General features: G+C 39.5%; 1 protein-coding gene across 2 annotated transcripts in view; it reads right to left on the bottom strand.

Annotated features, from left to right (window-relative positions):
• The window catches only part of PPP2R2D (protein phosphatase 2 regulatory subunit Bdelta), a 46,549-nt gene extending 23,484 nt beyond the window's left edge, over positions 1-23,065 (bottom strand). The window contains exons 1-2 of one of the 2 annotated variants that reach the window (XM_088132630.1): positions 22,482-23,065; positions 22,152-22,238 (exon numbers count right to left, since the gene is read on the bottom strand). In XM_088132630.1, coding sequence (XP_087988756.1) covers positions 22,152-22,238; positions 22,482-22,488 — 94 coding nt within the window. In that variant the 5' untranslated portion in view covers positions 22,489-23,065. Of the gene's footprint in view, positions 1-22,151; positions 22,242-22,481 lie in introns of both variants that reach the window. The other variant, XM_088132629.1, reaches the window with a different exon arrangement.
• Positions 23,066-23,927: the final 862 nt, after the last annotated feature.

Below are 23,927 nucleotides of genomic sequence, written 5' to 3'. Positions count from 1 at the left end.
TAAACTAAATCTACTTAATGCAACAGAAGAATGGATTTAAGGATTAACACTTTCACTAGAATTTTAAGGTTGTTACAGCACTGACTGCTTAAAAAAATTCATTGAGAAAGAATTTTAACAGAAAAGATTGTAATTAACTTAATGCTTTGACTTTATAAAGTGAACAAAATGAAGAGGGAAAAAACCCCCACACAGATGGCAGCATCACAAAGATATTCAAATTATTTTTATAATTTTGGTGGAGAGGGCATATAGTCACATTAAGGGAACTAAAAGTAATGAAAATGTAACATTATATTCTTTTACAACTTTGAAGGAAAAAATTAAAAGCACTACAGATTTCTTCCTGGTCTGACTGGTGCTTTGTTCAAATCCTCTATAATCTTAATGTATGAAGATTTTTAAGGAAAAAGAAAAAAAAATCATTCTCATTCTCTAATCAATTCTGCTGTCCTAGCATTTGAAGTTTGTTGAACAATACAACAACCAAAAGGCTAATAATATTAGATCTGCCAATATAACAGTGATCCTGCTTATCTAACAGAATATAATGAAACAGAGATAGAGGTAGAGGAAGGGATTGTACACAGAGATTAGATAATGTTCAAGGATTTTATAATTATGATTTTGCTTCCTGGTTGTCTTCGAATCTTTTTCTCAAAGTCAATTTCCAGTTCTAAGCTTCAGTATACCAACTCCTTCACCTATGCTTTATTACCTCTCAGATAAAATAAGGCCAAAGCCTACCACAGTCATAATGCAAAAACTTCTACTTTACAGAAAATTCTATGCTTTTTTTTAAAAAAGCACAACAAAAAAGAAAAGCATTTCCAATGACAATTATTTAAAGACTTACTATATAAAATACTGAAACTCTACAGAAACATTCTGAATTTGTGAAATAAATGGTTGACTGTTCAGGAAAGGAAAACAATATTAACTGCAAGTATAGTAATTGTTTCTGCCAAAATTCTCAAGCATAAATCATCATGTTATATCTATAGCAAGGATCTAAACAGCTACTTCTTAGATACACTAGAAGTCTTGTATTGACTGAGTATGGAAATGTAAAGGGCTAGGAAAAAAAGAGAAAATCTTTCCCTTTCCCTCAGGGTTTCCATCTCTACATATCTTTCTTTTAAACAGCAGCCAATACAAAGTCTACTACATCTGGGTTGCAAAATGCTACCATCTCATGGTTGTCTGAATTTGGGCAGCCCAGATAAAGCAGCCCTTCTTAATGAAGGGGAAAATGATACCACTGAGAACATCCTCATCCTTTCATTACCAGGACTGAGTTCTCAGAATTTCCTCCAAAAATCTAGTGCTGTTTCTCTTGAGTTTTCCTAGTTTCAGAAGAGAGAGATGTTTTTAGTATGTCTTCTCTTAATCTACTGCAGGTTACTGAAAGATCAATCAGTAATTCCAAACTTTTACCTATCACATTAGACAATTAGTTTAGTATGTTCCGAGTAACTCATGTTGTCAGAAGGCAAAATTCTCTAAAAAGAATTTTTCTATGCCATAACGCTTCCAACCTTTATTACCTAATGTAATGGAAGCGAGTGTGCATCTCCTCTTCGGGAAACCATCACTGGACCCAAAAGTGTTGGTTAATTTCCAGCTTCCCCTTTCTGGGGAAGGTTGTGGAGAACAAGCTTGGGCTGCAACTCCAGAAGGTCCTGGAAGAGGGATAATATGTGGCTCCTTTCAGTTGGCTTTCAGTTCTGAGTATAGTGCTAAGATTGCACTGACCATGTTTCTCAATGGGCTCTGACACGATGAGGATGGTAATGATACAACTATCCTGATCCTTCATGATCTCTCAGTAGCTTTTGATTTCATCAATCATGGCAATCTTCTGGACCAGTTTGGGGAACTGAGAGTGGGGACACTGTTGCAGTGATTCTCCTCCTTTCCTCTGGTACCACTTCAAGTTGGTATTAGGGAGTAAGGAGTTCTAGTCTGAGGTCCCTGCTCTGTAGAGTTCCTCAGGGTTTGACATTTTCCCACTCTTATTTAACAACTACATGAATCCACTGGGCAAGGGACAGGCATTATCAATATACTTATAGCACAGGGATAGGTTTCACCAATTTAATAATACCCAGGTATATATTTCTACCATGGCGAACCTTAGCAAGACTGAGTGAGCATGATTCAGGGACCACTTAGTTCCAGAGATTTTACAGCTTTAAGTTACACTTCTCCACACAGAACTGGTATATAATTTGGGTATTCTCCTAGACTCTTACATCCTGCTCAAATAGGCAGCAGCAATGGCTAGGACAGCCTTTGTACAAATCCATATTGTATGCCAGCTGTATCTGTTCCTAGATTGAGAGGCCCTGCACCTAGACACTCATGCCTTAGTTACTTCTCATTTGGATTACTGCAGTATGCACTCCATGAGCTGCCCTTGAAGATTACTTGGAAGCTATAGCTGGTTCAGAATGTGGCAGTGCAAGATTTATGGGTGCACCTTGATATGTCCATGTAATGCCTCTACTCCACAAGCCGCATTGGTTGCCAGTTGGCTTCCAGATGCAATTCAAGATACTGATGGCCAACTATAAAGCCCTTTTTTGGATATCTGAGGACTGTCTACCTCCAATTATCTTGTCTGTCTTATAAGATCTCACAGGGTTGGTATGCTCGGGGTATCATCAATAAAACAGAGCCATCTTATGGGACTCAGAAAGTGCATATTCTCTGTCACCACACTTTTGTCACCAAACCTACCTCTGGAACAGCATTCCTAAAGTTGTTCTTTAAGAATACTTAAAGACCTGTCTTTTACATTCTGGCAGGCATTGGCCACGGTGATTTATGAACCAACTGGAATATTTATATTTAAAGTTTTTATCTACCCTGGCAGGTTGTTTTGCCTTGACAGTTTATGTTTTTAATCCTCTTGTACGCTGCTTTGAGTTGCTAATCAACTCAATAACTTGAATGGCTGCCCTATAAATGAAATAAACATATTTACTTAACAGGATCTGGAACACCTTTTGAAAGAAGTGCTAGAGAATTGCTGGAACTCTACAATACTGGTGGGCAGAAAAGAATAAGCATTGTACCCATGCTCTAAACCAATTGTTCCCAAACTACTCTTTCTGCAGACTACTATATTGTCACAGAAACCTTCTGAGGAATACCATATAAACCAAGAGTTACTAGCATAGTGCCAGAAGGCCAAGAGAACACATGACCCCTCCAGTGGTACATGCATGCCTACAGAATTAAATAAAAACTGCTTTAAATTAAATTAACAAAATCTATAAGAACCCAAAATCTCATTAGATTTTGAGTTACAGTACCAAAATATTACAAAACATGGCCACTTTTAAAAAATGTATGTTGCTACCCATCTCACTATAGATTGGGAACCACTGCTACCAATTGCTCTCTCTTTTTTTTTTTTGCAACTAAGAAAGACTGTATGTTGGATATAATTGGCTAGCAATGACACTAGTTAGTTTCTCAAGCCACAATTCAAGTCTTCTGGAGAGGATGCATTGTTAAAAAATGATATAAAATCTGAGAAAAACAGTTCCTGAGATGCCAAATAAAAATGAAAAATGAGGAAAACATAATATATTTATATCCCCCTGCAATCTAACAGCTCTTGGCAACTTACATGATATAAGAATGAGTATGTGATCCTCACTTTTCAAAATATATCATAAAAATCAAAGCAAATTTAGCACCCTGTGTGTGTGTGTGTGTGTGTGTGAGTGTGTGAGAGAGAGAGAGAGGGAGGGAGGGAGGGAGGGAGGGAGGGAGGGAGGGATTGAGATTGATTGGTTATTACAGAACTGTTACCAAAGTTCACAGAGAAAATGGTCAACATATGCAAAACATATCTCCATTGGCTCTGTGTTTCTCCTAACAGGCTCTCAGATCTGATTCAGATTATGCTATAGTGTTTGAACAGTCTCTGATTTTGCTGCTTTGCTATTTTCAATTAATGACTAGCTCTTTCCTCTTCTTGCCCACCCTATTAAGACATCTAGTTAACAGTATTTATAAACTGCCCAGTCTATATGACTCTGGATGACAAACAAAAAGCTAGCCAACCAAAATAGAATGAGTATCTCCATGCCTTAAAGCCACTTAAAATTATAGGAAGAAAGCAAAAGGCTTATACTTCTAGGGATGGTTTAGAGCAGTGTTTCCCAACCTTGTCATTTTAACATTTGTGCTGGCTGGGGAATTCTGGGACTTGAAGTCCACACATCTTAAAGTTGACAAGGTTGGAAGCACTGGTTTAGAGGCTTGAATGAAGCATGTCACCTAAGATTGTTGAGGGTGTGGTGATAGTAACCAGTTATGCTCCAGTGAATTGTGATAATGCATGAAACAAAGATAAGTTTAGAGAAAACTTCAGCCACATTCTGAGTCAGTGCAATTCAGAGGAAAAATTATTCTACTGGGTGATATGAGGGGACAGGTAGGAACAAGATGAAAGAGTCCTGAAAACCAATTGAACCATTTGGATGCTTACTAAGTAACTGAGAATGGTGAATGCATGGTGAACATAGGTGCCTTCATTATTTGCAATAGGTCCTTTCCAGAGTAAAACTGTAGATAATTAAACCATGAGTAAGGGAAGACTGAGTCTACGAGAACTGGGAATTTAGGTTCCAGTGGTCATCCTCTTCCTTCCTCAGAAAATAACAGCATAGTATATTTTACTCCTCCTGAAATGGTTACACAAATCTTCATGATTCATCTCATGATTCTACACAAAGCCCAGCTGTGATGTCCCACACAGCTTTCTCAAAGCAGTGTCCTTCAGAGCGACTCACCTAGCTGGTGATGGAGGGACTCACTCTCTTAGTACTTGTCTTCATTTTGCTCACACAACCAGCACCAGCCACAATTGTTGGTACTGTGGTAATAGCTTCAGAGAAAAACTGACTCTCCCAATTACAAGAACCACAGAGGAAATGAGCCGCACTCTGTGGGAAGCAGTAGAGAAGCCACATTTTGAGCATGTATAAAGTAACAAAAAATAATATTGTGGATATGCAAAAATATTTTCAGGTATAACAAGGACTGCTCTGTATTAACTGGAGATGTGTGAAACTGCAGAGAATGAAGGCCACCTCTATCTTCTATGAAAAAAGTCTGTTTATTTTGAATGAAAGTTTTAAGCATCTCTATATGTATACATAGTAAAGAAATGAACATAAATTTTAAAACATAAATGATTTCATTTATAATGAAAAACTGAGTGAAGTATTAAAGAATACAAGGGTGATAAGAGTTCTGAAAGTGGGACAGGCCATTTTTTGGAAGTTTCTAGAGCAGATCCTGGGGAAGACTGGCATGAAAGAAGTAGTGAAATAAATTAGAGAGAAAGCAGAATTACTTCAGGAAGTAAAAGTATATGTCCTATATAAAAAAAGTATTGACAGATTACTCTCCCAACAGAATAAATGGAACTTAGATGTAAGAAGTTGGAGAAGCTGCTAGGAACAAAATGAATCTAGTGAAAAGAGCTACAAGGAGCTTCTAAAAGAGTAACTGAAGTTTAAAAGAAAAGTGATGAAATGATTTGGGATGAAAACAAAGTGATGAAATACTGGAAGGAGTATTTTAGAGATTTGTATGGAAATGACAGTAACATGCTGAAAAGTGGAATTGAAAGAAATGCTGTGAATACCAGTATATCCAAAAATGAAGTTATTAATGCTATGAAAATGTTAAAGTATGGATTATTTGAATGATTTAATTGTGTGAAATCTGCATCTGCATCTGTAACTGAAAAGATAAGGTAAAACTAGACAGACTAATTTGTTACATGTGCCTGGGAAGGCAAATGGCAGAATTCTGACTATAAGTGTACAAGATGTGATAGTAAGCAAAATGGAAAGTGCATTTAGCTTTCTGCGAGGCAGGCAATGCACAATCTAGATTGCTGATCTTCAGCAGCTCACTTAATGTTTGAATGGGAAAAAATGTATTATTTGTTTCAGAGAAAGCATATAATGAAGTGAGAAGCCTTGAATTACAGCATTTTTGCACAAATATGGAGTTAAGATTTCATTGCTAAATGTAGTAAAGGGAGGATATGAAGAAGTAAAGCATGCGTGAGAATAAACTGAATGGTTAGGGAATGGTTCAACACCAAGCACAATATAAGACAAGATTGATGTTCTCTTGGTTCTTTAATGTATTTATGGATAAATAGATGAAAAATGCCTTTGACGTTAGAGATATGTTCATTGGAAATGTGAATATATGTGCATTTTTGTATGCAGATAATTTAATGATGCTGGTTGAGAACTTAAATGTTAGACAGATTATGTATTTATTTATCTCCTTCCTTTTACAAATATAGCAGTTCATCCTTCAATCACTCCCCCCACCATAACCCTCTGAGATAGGTTGGCCTGAGCGAGTGTAACTGAGCTTTCATGGCTGATGGTGGATTTGTACTTTAGTCTCCCTGGTGGCAGTCCAACATCTTAGCCACTATGCTACATTATAAGATGGAATAAGGATTTGAAAATTAAGTATTAAAGACCAAGGCAGTTGTACTTGATGGAAAAAACAGAGTAAATTATTGCAAGTTATACAAAACGACAAAAACTAGAGTTAAGTAATGAATTTGAGGAAAATGAATAATTAAATTTTAAGATATGCAAATGCTGGTAAAATGTCAGAAAAAGCAAAAATGGCTGTGTATAAGAGAAGGATTTCTGTGCAGTTTTGTTATATGGAAGTGAGAGCTGGGTATGTCAGGAGAAACATGGTAAGCTGAATGCAGTAGCAATGGGATACTTAAGAGGTGTGTGTAGTAAATCAAAAAGAAGGGAAATCAAGATCTGAATACAAAAGTGAGTGATCAGTATGAAAGACATACATTGATGTGGTTTCCTCATAGAGAGAGAAAGAATATGAATTGCAAAATAACATTCTGAACAAAAAATGAATGAGTCAAGAGGAAGGGAAAACTGAAAATGTGGTTGGACAGAATTGATTAGAGTCTGAAAAAGACCGATGTGAGCAGTTTAAAGGCAATGACATGGTAGAAGCAAGGATGGTTTGTGAGGACAGAAAGGTATAGACAGATATAGTAAGTGATTTTTGTGTTTGCATTTCCTTTTTTTTTTTTCTTTAAATACCATGCCTTTTATTTTGGGGACTTAGAATTTCTTTCTTCTTTCCTGTGCTCTGCACAGCCCTGTTTACCCAAAAACAGGAATAACATGATGGGGTTTGTGTGTGTGTGTGTTTGTATGTAAATTTCAATATTTAAATGAAGACAAAATGAATTGCCATTGATTTATCTGTTATTAGTTTAAGTGCCAAATATATTTTACATAATTTATTTTTTCTCAACTTTAATACATATATCTTTATTGCATCGTGTGAAGAAAACACATCTGCACTGTAAGGAATTGCCTGGAAACAAGTTTAGTTGTATTTCAGATACACCTACTTAAATAACTGAGGCTTAAATCAATCATGATTAAATCAATATTCAAACTCTTGTATACAACAAACTGAAAGATAAAATGTATAGATTACACATTAACATTTTAGGCATCTTCAAACTGAAGTGGATTGAAATAGAGTTTGAGTCAGAAGATCATACTATTTATTACTCAGGAGACAGTAAAAGTATACAACACAAACAAAAGAAAAAAAGAAGGAAATAAAAAGAAAACATACAATTCTGCTTTCTGTCCTTCTCTCTATTGAATAATTATCATCTTAATCTTTTCCCCATCCTCTTCGTCCTTTAATTTCCAAATCCCAAAATCATCCACTTCCATCTGTTCTTCTCTCAACACAAAGTTCATATAAGATTTCCAGTCTTTCAAAAAAGCCTTTGTTGTTTTTTCTCTGACCAAACTGGTCAGAGGAGTGGTGCTACTTTCATAGTCAGGAGATATATAACAAGGACAGTAATCGGGTACAATGCAATCAAGTGATCCAATAATATCAATTAGACTTCAGTGACAACACTTTAATATGGTAATTATCCAAGTTTATCCTCCAACCACTAACACAGAATAGGAGTTTGACAATTTTTATGGTTAAGTTCAATCTTATACAGTAGTGACAGAAAGTCTGTCAACCCTAGAGCACTGTGATCTACAATGTTATCCACTTTTGCCTTACCTGCTTACAGCATACTGTTCCAATAATCTGTTGATCATCCAGGTGGTCTTTGACAAACTTGGGATTTTATTTATTTAAAATATTTGTATGGCCATCTTAAGAACACAACTCTAGACATCTATATAAATCTTTGGGCAACAATATGCTTTCTGAAGGGCAGTAAATTTCCTTCTCTCAAGCACTTTGCTCTTATTAATGGTTTTCCTTATGGTGGTTTCATAAACAGTGACATCAAACAATTCAACAATACAAATCCTTTGCTGATACTCTGGAGTTCTCTGCAACCTCCCAAAATATTGTACTTCTTGCTCTTTGGATGACTTTGTTGGTTAACTACCCCTGGGAATAGTATTTTCTATATTTGTATATTACCTGCCTGACCATGGATTGTGGGAGATCGAAATCTTCAACTATGAATTTGTAGTCTATTCCAGCCTCCTGGAAACTGTTTCTTAGGCCCACAGAGCACTTCTTTCATTGAGACAGGATTCAATTCCACAAATTTCTATCATGAAGATTATACAGCAATGGTGGCAACCAATGTGTGTGTGTGTATTTAATAGCAGAGGGTCCTTCTAAACTCATACCAGACTGTCATCTTGTTGCTTGAAACATCTGGCCCAGCTTCTCCACTCAAGAAAGCTGATTATCTGAGGGGCTTTACATTTTTTCCAACAAAGGCAGTGAACGTTGCATCAATGTGTTCAGTAAAGATATGACTCATACCTTGTGAGTATTATCCATTTAACCAGAATCTCAATATCTATTAATAACACTTAAATGAAATTCTGGTCATATTGTAAATTGCAGCAGGATTACAAATAGTTTCAAACGGTTCATAACTTTCTCTCAACAGTGTAAGAGTTATGGCCATGAGACTAAAATTAGAGGGACCTGTATCTTTTTAAGTCTCAGACAAAAGGTGGAATAAAAATGCAATCAGTAAATATGCTTGACAAGACAGGACTTGAGTTTAGACTAGATTTCCACTTTGTTTATGGAGGTTATCTCTTAGCCTCAGAGACTTCCATTGTATATAATTGCTCCTGTCTTTGCTGCTGTAAACTAGCTTGCCTTCTGTAGGATAAGATCCTGGAATTCTGGTGGTAATACACCTTGGGATTCTTTTTTTTTTATTATTTATTTTTTAGCTGATCATCTGTGCATTCTTAGTCTATAGGCAAGGGTAGTATTTATTAACATGGCAAAACTTATACTGTTAAATTTCATAAGAATACAATGTATTTTCACCATGGAAAGAAGGAGAGATTGCTTAAATCAGGAGGGTTATGAGCCAACGGAGATATAGCAGGGGATAGCATACAAGTTGCCCAAGGAGAAAGGGGAATCATCACATTGTGGTGATTCCCTCATCTGTTCCCCTCCTGACTTATTTGCTACCCATCACTGCAGATTGAAAATACTTCCTACTTCCATTGATCTATAATATCTGACTGAATATTACTGAAATCTAATCCAGGATGAGTCTGCCAAAATAAGTATTAGTTACATGAAACAGTATGTGCATCTCTAACTCAATTTTGCCTCCAGGTTTCAAAATTTTCAAGCAGTCTTAGAGGCCACCCTGGAGAAACTATAGCCTTTCATTTGTCCACCTATTTCTGAAATGTGATTTTCTACAGTTAAGGGTATGTGAGTGAGATTAAGAGATGCTACTAGTGTACCTGCTGCCTTATTACCCAATAGCCACCCCACTTGGCTGTGGATATGATTAATGGTGTGGCAGTGGGGTTCCACCTCCTTGGCTAACAGGCCCACAAGATTTCAATGTGCATGCTGAAGTGACTATCTTTGATATAGCTCAGAATCTCATGGCCTTTGTGGCAACTTTGGATTTGTCTCAGTTAACAACTGCCCTATCCATGTAGAAGGCATACACTTGATTTGACAACCACTACTGGTTTGAAAGATAATGTGAGACGGGAAACCAATTACAGTAAACTGGTCTACCCTTGGAGATGAATGGTTTTGGATAGTCTTGATTGTTTGGGGGGATGTTATTGGCAATATATCAGATGATTCAATCAAGGCTTTTGCAGATCTCTGGAATTTGGAAATAACAGCAAATGAATCTATGGTTCAACTTAAGTGTCTTCTGCAAAGCCACTGAGATGGCTCTTTGTTTTCTGAAGAACTTTTAACTAAATATAATGGAGAAAGGCTTAAACTTGAGTTTGGCAAGACACACATTGGGCTCATTGTTGGGATAACACTGTGCCAACACTGGTAGCACTGAAATAATATTTCCATTAATTAATTTTGTAGGAAATAAACAATATTTTTCTGCCAGCATTGCATCAGCTGAAATTATCCAGCAGAGCTGACATTCAGTTCTAAACCTCACTTTCATGTTGCTTTGGATGTTGTGAACAACTGGGGAAGCAGCAATGAGCTGGATGAGAATTAATAAAATGAAACTAAATCCAGCTAAAACAATCATGGTCTAGGTAAGAGGTAAAGGTGACCTATATTTGGCTGATTAAATGTCTCTGGATTGGACCGTATTCCCATTAATGGCTGTATTTAGGGCTATTCCTTGATCCAGTTTTGTTACCTGATACACAGATGATGGCTATGGTATGAGAAGCATTTTTCCAGCTTCAGTAGGGTACACAATCTCTGACTATTTCTGAGCTTGCCATGTTCTTGCTGCTTCTCGATTTTCTTTTTACATGGGAAGACCTTGAAGACCTCATGCAAACTATAGCTACTTCAAAATATCATCGCTAAAGTCAAGTCTAGCTCTAAAAAAACCCCAGAAAATATAATATCATTTTAATGCCTGGTGCTCTGGTTCACAATTCATTTCCAGGTGCAATTCTAGATGCTAGCTATGACCTTTAAAGCTGTAACAAGCAGTTTCCAAACTGTGCACCATGGGGTTCTCATCCTTATGACTGGCATGTTAAATGTATATATTGTACTTTTCATTGTGGTTTGAAATCTCACATTTTTAATTTTATTATTTGTTAGTTGGTTGGAGTGCTTTTATGAAGATTTATGAAGATTTTGTGATGCTTTATTTTAAAATAAATTCTGTGTACAAATGAATTTGCTTCTTAGATATTTGTAAGAAAATATAGAATGTGTCAAGGAATTGTGAAAATAAATGATGGAGGAGAGAAAGGAAAGCAGATGAAGTTTGCCCCTGAAGAGTTCTCTTAACCCGGCTGCACTGTACTTGACAGTAGACTAACAGTATACTTGGTATACTTCAGAGAAGTGGTGAAAACTCTAGACTTCATTAATAATTTTATCCATAAGTAATGCCCAAAACACTGCATTAGAGATAATACTAAAGACTGCACTGTTTATGTTATTTTAATTACTTAGATGTCTTCAAATTATTTCTAAATTGGACCAAAAGTAGGATATATTTAGGAAACATGTTTTACATCTATATCTTTAAATAGACTCTCATGGAATTGCAGGTAGGGTAAACCACTTATAGATTAAATCCAGTGAGGCACTACTATTTGCTTCAATTAAAAAAATAGTTGGTTCCCAGATGGCAAAATAACTACAGGTAGTCCTCGCTCAATGACCATTCGTTCAGCAACTGTTTGAAGTTACAGCAGTGCTGAATGAATAGTACTTATGCCCAGCCCCCAAAGTTATAGCCAGTGCAGCACCCTTGCAGTCACGTGATCAAAATTCAGGTGCTTGGCAGCCCGCCCACACTTACAATCACGGGCGCTTCAACTCCCCCCATCCACCTATCTACCCCCCATCTCTGCTCTTTTGGCCATCTTGCACAGCAGCGCTCCTCAGCGGTGGCAGCACTGAGGCTGAAGTAGAGGCCTGGGGTCTTCAGCAATCTCAGCTGGCTGCCCCCAGGCCTCTACTTCAGCATCAGCGTCACTGTGGAGTGCCACCTTAAGTTCCATGCCACAGCTAGCCACCCCAGTGCTACAGCGCAAAGCCCCAGCTCCCCCACACTCCACAGACCCTGCCGCGCGTAGCTAACGCTTCACTGTCTTCTTCCTCCTGCTGCTGACAAGGCGTGACATGCCAGCCCTTCTTCCCAAGGCCACTCATGCCATTCTCCAAATAGCACACACCATTTTCACAATGCTTCGTAAGGCTTCTGAGGCCTTCTGAAACCTTGCAAGAAGCCCATACCCATTATTCTCCAAATCGCACATGCCGTTCTTGTGATGCTTTGGAAAGCTTCAGAAAGTGCCTAACAACCAGTAAGATTCAGAAGCCTAACAACCAATGGGATTCGGTCAATGACAGCAACGGGGACTATTAGGATTTCCATCGCTAAGCAATGTGATCATGTAACATTGCGCTTTACAACTGCATCACTTAGCTATGGAAATTCCAGTCCCAATTACCATCCTAATTCAAGGCTACCTGTACGCTGTCTAAGCACAGTTATTTTTAATTTGTTAGTTTACTTAGTAATTTGCTTATATTTAAGTTCTGTTCTATGAATAATCAGAGATGCCAACTTGATACTTTACTGTTTTTTAGGATATCTTTACTGACAGTTAGCAAGAGATGGAGATGATTTTGGTGGACTTATGATATATGCTCAGTTTGGACTTTGGTGGACGGTGCAGTTGGTCTGGGATTCTCTGGGATGGTGCTTACTCCTCCCTCCCCCCCCCCCCAGTAAAAGAAGGAACGGAGAATGAAGCTTCCACTTAGTTTCCCTGGAAATTACTTGGTTTTACCTCTGTCCACCATGGGGAGAGAAGGTGGGGCAGTGGTAATGGTGTAGTGTGCATGTTGATGGATGGAGAAAGGAGTGGCTACTTGTTAGGCTTGGGCATTGACTGCTAGGTTGAAGGGCCCAGATGCTGAGACAACCAACCTGTTAGGTGGGTGGCGAGTTTAGTGTGGATGAGGCCTTTTCATCTGGAGAAGGGATACTATAGGTTGGGGTTAATAACAGGAGTGCAGGGGCAGGCAATAACATTACAGTGGTGTTGGGCAGAAGGTGGTAATCAGGGGGCGGGCTGCTCTTGGAGATCACAGTGTGGGTGCTTTGAACTGGTATCATGTCCCAACCCCTTATACTCTACCAAATGTCCAATGATCAAGCCTTAGGTGCCTCAGATTCTGGCTGGTGCTTCTTAATTCCAGGTTCGTCTGTAGTAAGGCCCCCCTCACCCATATGTAACTGTGGATGAGAGGGCCAGCCTAATATGCATAGCCAAGACCTGGCTAGGCACTTTGGGCATGTATTGTGTGTGAACCCTCTCAGTAATGTACCACCTAGCTTTTGAAAGATCCAAACAGAGGGGTGGTGGAGTGCCTTAGTTATCCAAGTGACTCTGATTGTTATCAACACAGCAGTGCCCCTGACAGCAGAAGTGTGAGATCCTGTTTGTAAAGCTGGGCTCTAGAGATTGTTGGGACTATTGCTAGTACATCAATACCTTGCTGAGTAGCAGTCTTCCTACCTGAACTGCTAGATTCTATGGCCAGAATGGTGATATAGTTCCTCAGACTTATAGTTCCTGGCCTGAGGCAACTTAGGAATTCATGGCCACCATGGGATCCATGGAGTGCCCTAGGTTATCAAGGGCCTGATGCATAGAGGACCTCAAACATTAGAACTGGTCTTTGTCTTGGGGAAGTGATATGGAATTGGGAGAACACTGCTATCAATTCTTTGTCATGGAAAGATCACTCCCTGTTAACCCTGAAGTTTTCCACAGCTGTTTTCCACCACAGGGTTCTACAGGGAACTTGAGTTGTGCCTGATGCTCTGATGTATGGTCTGATTGAGGCCTTGGCTGCTGCTTGGAACGAGAATGCAACTAGGGCCTTGGATTGTATCACAGATGAGTGAATCCTGGCAGCCCCCCTGATTTCAAAGGACTCCAGAAAATGAAGTGGCAGAAAAGATGCTTACAGTGCTGCTGGAAACAGACAAAAGAGCTATTCTGACTGAGTGCAGGTAAGAACCTTCCTTAACAATTATCCTGTGGCAATAAGAGCAGTGAAATGTAACTATTTTTCCACTCTTATTGCATCTGCCCATTGCTGGGCAGTGACCTTATTTAGGGTAACTCAATCCCTCTTGGGTAAGGAGGGGCCAAGGGAAGCTCTTGCTGTAAGGAATATATTTGGTCGTGGCTCACGTTTGCTGTGAGTTGGATTCCAAGTGGGCAGACCCAATGCAGGTGAGTGAAGTGCTGTCTGGCCTGATTACCTGGGATCAGTCTGAATCTGTTAGTCTGATGAAGTGGACAAGACTAGGGGCTCTTAGTTTTGATGAAGTGGATAAGATCCTTGGATTACCTGTGTGCTACATCTGTGCCCCTCCTGGTTGGTGAATACCTCCAATGAGGGATCATGTAGTTGGATCCACCTGGTGGTAAATACATCCTTGAAAAAGGGAACAGTCCACCCCTGCCCCAAGAAATCACTGCTGGATCAATCAGAACTGGACAATTTTCATCTGGCTTCTAGGTGAAGGTGATGAGTCTGCAGCTCTAAAGGGCGTTGGAGGAAGCGGATTATATAGACTCTTTCAGTCTGAATTCAGGCCAGGTCATAGGACCAAGACAACATTAGTTGTACTACTGATGATCCATGGAGGGCAAGGGATGGTGATAGCGTATCCAATCTAGTTCTCCTTGACCTCAGAGGCTTTTGATATCAACGACTATATTATCCTTTGGACCTGCTTAGAGGGTTGGGAATAGGAGGCATGTTACAGTGATTTTCTCCTTCACCTGGGGTCGGTTCTAGTACATACTGGGGAGGGGCAAGGGTCTAGCACTAGACCCCTGCTTTGTGGGGTGCCTCAGGGCTCCACTCTCTGCTTTTATGTAACTACATGAAACCACTGGGGGACATCATACAGAGGCATGGGGTAAAGTATCATCAGCCTAAATGATGCTGTCAACATTCTGCCCCTGGGCCTAGAGGCTATTGGGGCTTGGATGGGAAGGATAGGTTTTGGCTCAACTCTGGCAAGACTGAACAGCTGTGGGGTTTGAGCCCCCTCATCCCAGAACTGGAAGTTTTCCATCTCTGGCTGGGAGTGGAGGGTTGAAGTCTCCCCCTCAGACCTCATACACAATTTGGAGGTCCTCTTGGACCCGGATCTCCTGTTTGAAAAACAGGTGGCCATGGGTGCTGATGACCATTAGGAAGCTGCATGCATTTTCTGTTGTGGCGCATGCCCTACGGAACAATCTCCCCCAAGAGATTCAACTGGCCCTGACTCTGTTAGCCCTGAAGAGTTAGTGTTCGAAGACCTGGCTTGGGCCTTAGGACCAAAATGTTAGATTAGTTTGTATTGGGACATGGAGTATATGTTGGTATTCTACAATTGTGTGTTTTGCTGTTGATTTTTTGCTGTTTTTATTGTGGGGGATATTTTAATTTTATTTTTATCACTGTATGCAGGGTAGAGTTGCATTTTGCAAGTTGGGTAGCCATATAAGTTAGGATTTAAATTGGGATGAGGCAGGGAAGGGACCACAAGGTCTCAACATAATGTGCTTTTAACACTTTCCAATTATTGATAAAATATTGTATCTCAAACTTAACCTGCATTTCTATAACCAACCTGCCTTCCCTTCCCTCCCCCCATCCCAAATTAAATCTACCTCACTCTAGCCATTCTATGCATTTGATGCAGTGAGCTGAATCTCATAAAAGCTTATGCCTTTTAATAAAATTTGTTACTTGGAAAAGATGCTAACAAATTCTTCCTGAGATATTAGTACCACCAGCAGTTTCTGCTTCTGAGACTTTTTATCCTCATCAGACTTCTGATTTTGGAATTAAGCTTCTTTGTTCTTTCACATTTTAATTTTTGTATACTGAAATTGCAGTGCTCCGATACTATAAATAAAATTATGAATTTCTGTAGAAATTTGAAGAGAATAAAAGATAGCATACATGAAGATCTTCTCTTATTGCATTCTTTATTCTAAAAGAAAACAATTATGTTTTTTCCTTTCAAAAGTGTTCATTTGGCAGAAAAAATAGGATATTTTCTATTTCTTTTTAGTTTTAACCTAGCTTTCACATCTATAGAATCAATTCTTATACTTTGAACTAACCTTAAAGGAGATTGCTTATTGTTTTGTTCTCATCTCTGTAAAGCCCTTAAGTGAATTTTTTATTATATATTTATCACTGAATATTAAACTGCTTAAGTCATCACTATGCTGAATAGTAAACAGCTTAAGCCATCAGTACAAGCCGTACTTTTTATGCTGTTGTTATTGTTATTGTTGTTATTTTGCAAATGCTTTAACAGGATTACTGTGGTTGTCTGGCTTTGCAAAGAATGTCTTATTACTGTTGATGAACAGTACTTTTACTGATGTTATGTACTGTTTCCATTGTTATTCTGTGAGCCTGAGAGGGATTTATATGCTAAATAATGAGTTACCTTTTATTTATTTGTATTAAGTAATGTGCAGGCTGCTAGTCATTAGTTTTCAATGGGCACACTTGGAATACTGAGGGTTTGCTGAGACAGGTTTGTTATAGGAGTGACATAAAACAGCTGCATAATAGTTGTAACTAGGTATAATATGTCTATTCACCAGAAAGTAAACAGCTTCAACTGCTCTCTGACATCTTCCCCTAAACTCACAGGATACTTTCTGACAGTTTGCCTGTGTCTTTCCTGGCAAGTAAGCACACTTCATTTTATATCAATCTGCTTGGGGCTTATGTAGGACCCACTGGCATTCTTGAGATAGCACTTTAGAGCATTCTGATTTAATTATTATTAAAGTTTTTAATTTAAAATAAAGTTAAGTGTGTGAGAGGGTACAATGGGTACCAAAGAAAGTAACCACTCAGCACATAGTCCCCAGTTTAAGTATGAGTTCCGTTCCCAAGGTCTGTCCTTAAATTGAATCTGTATGTAAGTCGGAATAGTATTATTGTATAATATTATAAAAGTAGTATTGTCATTAACTTGAACCATTGTGTATTTAACTCGAATTATTGTGCGTATAACTTGAATTTTGCTACAATAGGCTCTGTTCTTAACTATGGGTCATCCTTAAATCAGATGTTCTTAACCCAGGACTATCTGTACTTACAGATACATACAATAAAATCTATTTTGAATGCATATGTTAAAATCAGTTAACACATTAGATAAGTAGGAAGCCTTAACCTAGTGCCCTTGGTGAGCAAGATATGCGACAAAACAAAAATTCCCTCCCCAAAGCACTCAATTATTCTGCAGCTTGAGAAACAAAAGTAGCTTTCTCCTAGATGCCTACTGTATGTCATAGTACAGAGAGGAAAATGTGATGCTTAGAATAAACAATGGCTTACTAGTAAGCCATTTCTGTCCAGATCATGGGTAGGCAATCCATGCACATCTGCCCCCCAAAGCATCTGCCCCCCCTCACTGTGACATTATGATACTGGAATGCACTCAGCAACCCCTCTCTCGTGTATGTGGAGGGAGCAAATGTAGCCTTAAGCACTAAAAATCTGCTGGACTAGGAGCTAGATAATGGACTGCCAAGCAGTTGGGAAACTACTTTACAATGAATGGAAGATGAATACTCCTTATAAACTGTAAACTTAAATAGAGAACTTAGAGTTACCAAAGGAATAAGATGTCTTGGTCTGAATGTATTTCTTACTGGGGCATTTTTATATGATAAGAATTATACTTATATAGACAATTATTGGACCTGATGTTTGCTTAGAGTAAGTTGCATCTCTCCCTTGTATCAGTAGATATACAAAAGCAAGCAAGCTTGCTAGAATATATAAAGTGATGACAGCAGGAATGTGCAAATAGTTGGGTAGCCCAAAATGTTTTACTACGTTATCCTCTATTTTGATCATCATGATAGTTACATACTTGACTGACAGGAAGGTTTATAGTTTATGTTAGACAATATTTGCACAATACGTAAGATACAAACATGAAAGTGTGACCAATATTTATTTACTAACATATGCATACCTGTCAGGAAACTACAGTCACCACTCTCACTCTACATGAAGGTGACAATATAGCATCTTTAGTGTATATAGGGCAATGGTTCTTAAACTTTGCAGTTCTGCAATCCCCTAAAATGGAAAATGAATTTTTATGACCCACCTCAGTGAATGAAAGCATTGATCATATTGGTGTTGGGATTGGTCAAAAATATTTTTAAAATTTTAATCTATATATCACAGGATTCTCAAAGTCTGAAATATGACTGCCCCCAGCAGGCTTGCACAAACAAAATGACAGGCAAAGATCAAAACCACTTTTGACAATGTTCTTGCTTTGTTTGCACTGTCAAAGCAGAAGCATTGTCAAAACTTGCTCCTGTTCTGGTTGGGCAAATGTGAGCTGGATTGCATGGGCAAAGCCCATAGGGAGTTTTAACAGTGCTTGAACTTTACCTGCACAAGTCTGAACAGGTAATAAACATTCTGACTTCTAAGTTGCTTCTGACTGTTGGGATAACAGTCTGAGAATTCCTGCTATAGGACACAGGAATTCTGGATGACATCCTGAAAGCTGTCTTTGTCGTCACTGCCCTCTTTCTCCACCCTGGAACACCTACACAGAGTTTGAATCAGATATACAGTCATACAGATTCTACTATCAAACTCACTATGTGGGGAAAGACAAACAAATTACAAAGTTCAAAACTTAATACAGGTAGCTTACAAACTTCCTCAATAACTAACATACTTTTGAAAGAAAAATTGGTTGCATATCTTGGGAAACCTACATATGCAGAAATAACTGAAACCAATTTTACGGTTTATAAGAATACACATAATACTTTTTATGATCAGAGCAAGCCCTAGCAAGTTGGCAATTTACAACTCATCATGCATTTAAGGCAAGGATATAGCACTGTAAGCTGTTTAGCAAAAGTTATACTTCTCAGAAATAGTTAATAAAGTTAGTATATACTATTTTGTAAAGACTTGCTTTAAATGACATAAAAAGTGAACTCTATTTTCTTATGCTACTATCCTATACACTCTTTTTGTGAGTAATTCATGTTGAACTCACTTGGATTTATTTCAAACTGAACATGCATACAGCTGAGTTCTTACATACCAACTGCCCAATGTTAACTACAGTTTAACACTATTACTTCAATATAAGCTCTTTTAAGATCCACAGTACTTCAGGAAGCTTAGGATGTGATCCACAAACAGGAAAGAAATAGGGGACAAGCATAATCAGAGTAATTTCATAAACATCCATACATAATTTAACCTTGAATAAAGTCAATAACTATTTATGTGGGGTACTTGATCATAAAAAACTGGTTCTTAAACATACTACTTGCACTGCAATTTTCTTTTTCATGCCTAGTGTGACTTTTTCTCATGCTGAAAATAATTTACTTCTTGCAGGATTTCTTATATTGGCTTAAGTAAGAAAAAACAAAAGACAAAACTACAACATTTTGTGAATAGATGATGGAACTAAACATAACTTTCTTATGAATCCTCATGAACATACATTGCAATTTGTTAATAAAAAGAGTCCTGTACTGTGTATTTCAAATATGAACAATTTAGGATCAAAACATCAGTCAATTAAATGCACAACAAACCATTTTTTGTCTGACCACAATCAAATGCTATGTCTTAGTGCAAGTTGTAGCTTGCCTCTTTAATTGCACCTCTGTATATTCTGAAAGCAGGTCCATTGTTCCTCAGATGTATAGGCAAGAGGCATCACACATGAACATAAGCCTAATTTAGTAGCAACAACCACTTTTGCTATACTCCCCCAAAATTACATCATCATCATCATCATCATCAAAGGTAAAGTGTATGATAAGTTACTTCTTTCCAAAAGTGCATTTCAGAATATCATAAAGACAGTCTAGATTATACTATACTATAACTTAAACCATACTTAGTGCCCAGAAGTCAGAAATATCATTAAACGCTTTGGGGAACGAGGGAGATTCCAAATGCTGACCATCTCTCCCCCACCCCCCCAAAAATCCAGCATGGATCAGTAGGACAGACTGTTCCTCTAAATGCAAGGAACAATGGCAGAGAGAGCAAGTTCTGTTGCTCCAGTACTGCAGGAAACACAACAGCACTTAACATTCTTAATATTATGGATTCCTAGTACAATGATAAGGCCAGGTTCTTATACATATAATTCTGACCTCTTATGCAACATAGCTGGAGTTGAACAAATATGGGTGGGGCTATTTTTTTCTTCTATAAATAGAACTCCAAATACAACTCTCCACATGTATTAGCTATGCTCAATAGGAAAGCATGTAGACAGCTTGTTACTAGCATTGCATGGCTGTCTGCCATTCAATTACAGAATTGTGTGAAGGCTATCCAACATCACAATAGTGTCTAAAAACAATTCAAGTACATGTATAGGAATGTGTTATTAATTTCTTTACTATGAAGCTCATCTCAGAGATAGGTAATGGGAACATTTCTTCTACATTTACCATCATGTTACAAATTGCAGTAAGAACACACTAATGATTCACAGAAAAGAGTTTTTAAATTATGCATAAACACTGATAAAAGAAGCAGCATCGCTCAAAGAGTATTGTGTCTTAGACTACTTTTCAGTTTTGCAAAAAAACCCTAAGTATTCAAGAAAGCATGAAAACCTCTTAACTACAGTCCTGTTTATAAAATAATAAAGAACTCAATTCTATTTGAAATATCCAGATACAGTACTCTGAAAAGGACACCTATTTTCATTCTATTAGTACTTAAAGTAGTTTCAGTACTTCATCCAGACCACACCCTACATCATTCTCTCTCCTCTTTTCCTGGAATAGTTCTAAACTCCACCAAAGTAGAAGTAAATTAAAATTAATGTTTTTCAGACAGTAATATAATTTTAAAAAGTAAGATAAGTTACCTGTTTTCAAAAATGCATTTGAGAATATCATAAAGACAATCTGAACAATTACAGTTTCAAGAAGTGATGCAAAGGCCAATCAGCAACTGAAAACAACACGAAGTAGCAATTTGTCTGCTATTCTAAGTAAATTTGCCAGGCAATAAATCCCAATGAATTTAGTTAATTAAGTCTCTCACAATTATATTAAAGGCTAAACTATTAATACAGGTAAAGGTTATTGTTGCTTTAAACTGATTCAGCTTAATCAACAACATGTTAAGAGTATAAAAAAGATCTAAAATTCTGCAATGCCAGAAATACATGTTTTAATCCTTAAATTGATTCCAAAGAGCTGTATTATCAACTAGAACCAGAAAATACTGACAGCTATTCTAATCACTCCTGCATTCCTCTTTCTTTCCATTATCCAGTTCTAGTGTCATTTCTCCAGAACATAAAAAAGGAAGCTTTTTTTTCTTTGTACAGAGATGACAGCAGCTTAGTCAGCCCATGCATTCCCCACCCTTTTCCTAAGGATCAGAAATATGGGGGAGAGAATTATAAAAGGACAAGCAGGCCCCTCTTGTACTGACAGACTGATAAAAGTTTTCACAGGCTTAAAGCAGTCTAGTCCAACTCAGTGCTGTCATGAAGCTACTGGACAGTATCTCCCATAATCCCTGCCAAGACAAGGCTTAATAACTGTAAGCCTAGTTACTGAGAAAAATGGGGGTTCTAATACCCTGCAAATGTCTTGGATGTAGTTTCTATTGCAGCTAGGATTGCAGGAATCATGCTGCATTCAACATGAAGGCACCCAGTCAGCAAAGGCTACTACTTCTGCATCTTTTCACCCAACCCTTGCGGCTGAGCAAAATGCACTGTCTCTTACTTGCTGAAGAAATAAGGAACATCCCCCGCCCCATCGTGAGGTCCGGGACCTGAGCCATCCCGAAGATGGAAGTGTCGCCTTGGAAGGAAAAGGCATTCTACCCTAATGAAACGGGGGTAAAAAAGGAATTTCAGCCACCTCCCCTAAAGCTCAAGGGGCCCCTTTGGAGGGGCCCCCTGGTGGAAAGCCAGGGGCGGAGGGAGTGGGGAGGAGAGAGAAAAGAAAGGCCTGGGACGGCCTCGCAGGCGCCGGGGTCATTCGCTCGTCCCTCGGCGACGCCGACTTTACCTTCCGCCACGTCCTCGTCGATCGCCCCCTTCACCTGGGAGAAGCACCACTGGAAATCGTTGCCGCCACCGCCGCCGACGGCCACCCCTGCTGGAGATGAAAAGCGCCGTGAGCTCGGACGGAGCCTGCCAGACCTCCGGCCGCTGCGGAGGCCCGGAAGCCGGCCGGGCCCTGTGAAGTGGCCAGCCCACCTCGGCTGGGCCGCCCAGACCCGCTTCGCCCTCCAAGGCACCTACGGGCGCGGGCCTGCCTCCGCCCGCCAAGACAAGGGCGGCCGCCGCTGCCTCCGTGACCAGCGTCGCCGCCGCGGCCACCACGCGTGCCCCTTACCTGCCATGTCGCGCGGCGTGTGCCTGGTGGAGACCGCCGGCTGCAAAAGCCCGCGGAGCGGAAGAATCAACAGGGAAGGATGGAAAGCCGCTACAGGCGCCTCCGCCACTGCTGCTGCTGCTGCTGCTGCGGCGGCCGCCACCGCCAGCGCCGACGACGCCGGAGGTTCGGGGGTTTCAAAATGGCGCCCATTGCCGGTCAGCCTGATCCGGTGACGTCATCCTCCTGCCAGCCTCCGCCGGCCGGGAAGGGACGGGCCCCGGGATGAAGCTCGGGAAGTTTCACGCCGGCCTCGCAGGCGGGCGGAGGAGAAGTCAAGCCTTTAAAGGCTGGGCTGCCAGCGTCGCTCTCCCGAGGCGCGGGGCTGAGGCGGCTTCCCGCGGAGCGACGGAGGAAGCGCCGGCGCCTTTCGCGAGCCTCGAGAACGCCAATTTCACGCCCAGCAAATCTCGCCCGCCAGAGTCAACGGGACTTGGGATCGGCCGGGGGCGGGGCTGCCGTTTGGGCCCGCCCCTTAGAATTTGCGTGATTGCACAACAGTAGTTTTATTGTAGGAGGGCTGGAGCGGGAGGCTTTCTGCTGTTATTTATGGCCGGGATTTTCTTCTTCTTCTATATTATAATAATGTATTATTAAATATATAATAAATAAAATATATATTATCTTATTATTATTATTATTATTTATTCCTTTCTTATTGCACGTTCAACATGTGGCTTCTCGGAAGGCAGCTTTTAAAACTGCGGTGCTGCTGCAGAGAACAATCCCTAACCCAGGGTTGGAGAATGGCCTTTTTTGGTCGACTCCGGGGAACTTCACGAGCCTGTCCCTTCCTGGCAACGCTTCCTTGCCATCATGGATGTCTTCTTCCCTCACCTTCCCAGTCCAGCCTAGAGCCTTGTGATTCCCTGGAGGTCTTCCATCCAAGACTAATCAGGCCTGATCTTGCTCAGTTTCAGAGATTAACGTCTGCCAGGTGCTGCCACCTGCTGCTTGTTGCTTTTTAAGCAACAAGAAAAATGCAACAAAAACAAGTGCAAGCTTTTGAGTTCTTCAGAGCTCTTCTTCAGGATAAAAGGTGCTCTTTTAAATCCAAACGCCGCCATGTAGTTTTCTGGGCAATAATATGGAAGAGTTTTGCCACTGTCATCTTGCAGAATGTTTTTTGTTACTTACAAATCTTTTCTTTTGTGTCTGTGTGCCTTCACATTAGTCTTGATTCTTGGTGACTAAACGGACAAGTCCATGCGGTTTTCTTGGCAACATTTTTCAGAAGTGGTTTACCATTGCGTTCTAGGATCCAAGTGCTTAGATATTTCAATCAATCTTGCTTTGGTGTTTGAGCAGCATAAGCTATGAACATAGAGAATTAATCACAAAATTATGTAATATTTCTGTATCATAAAACCACATTATTAATAACTCAGGATGCATTTGTTGTAAAAC

Source organism: Python bivittatus, unplaced genomic scaffold (genome assembly GCF_059951505.1).
Source record: "Python bivittatus isolate LINGU-HERP-01145 unplaced genomic scaffold, Pbiv_v1 ctg000980_np1212, whole genome shotgun sequence".
NCBI lineage: Eukaryota > Metazoa > Chordata > Lepidosauria > Squamata > Pythonidae > Python > Python bivittatus.
Note: the sequence above shows the minus strand (reverse complement) of the source record. Positions and strands in the feature narration are given on the sequence as shown.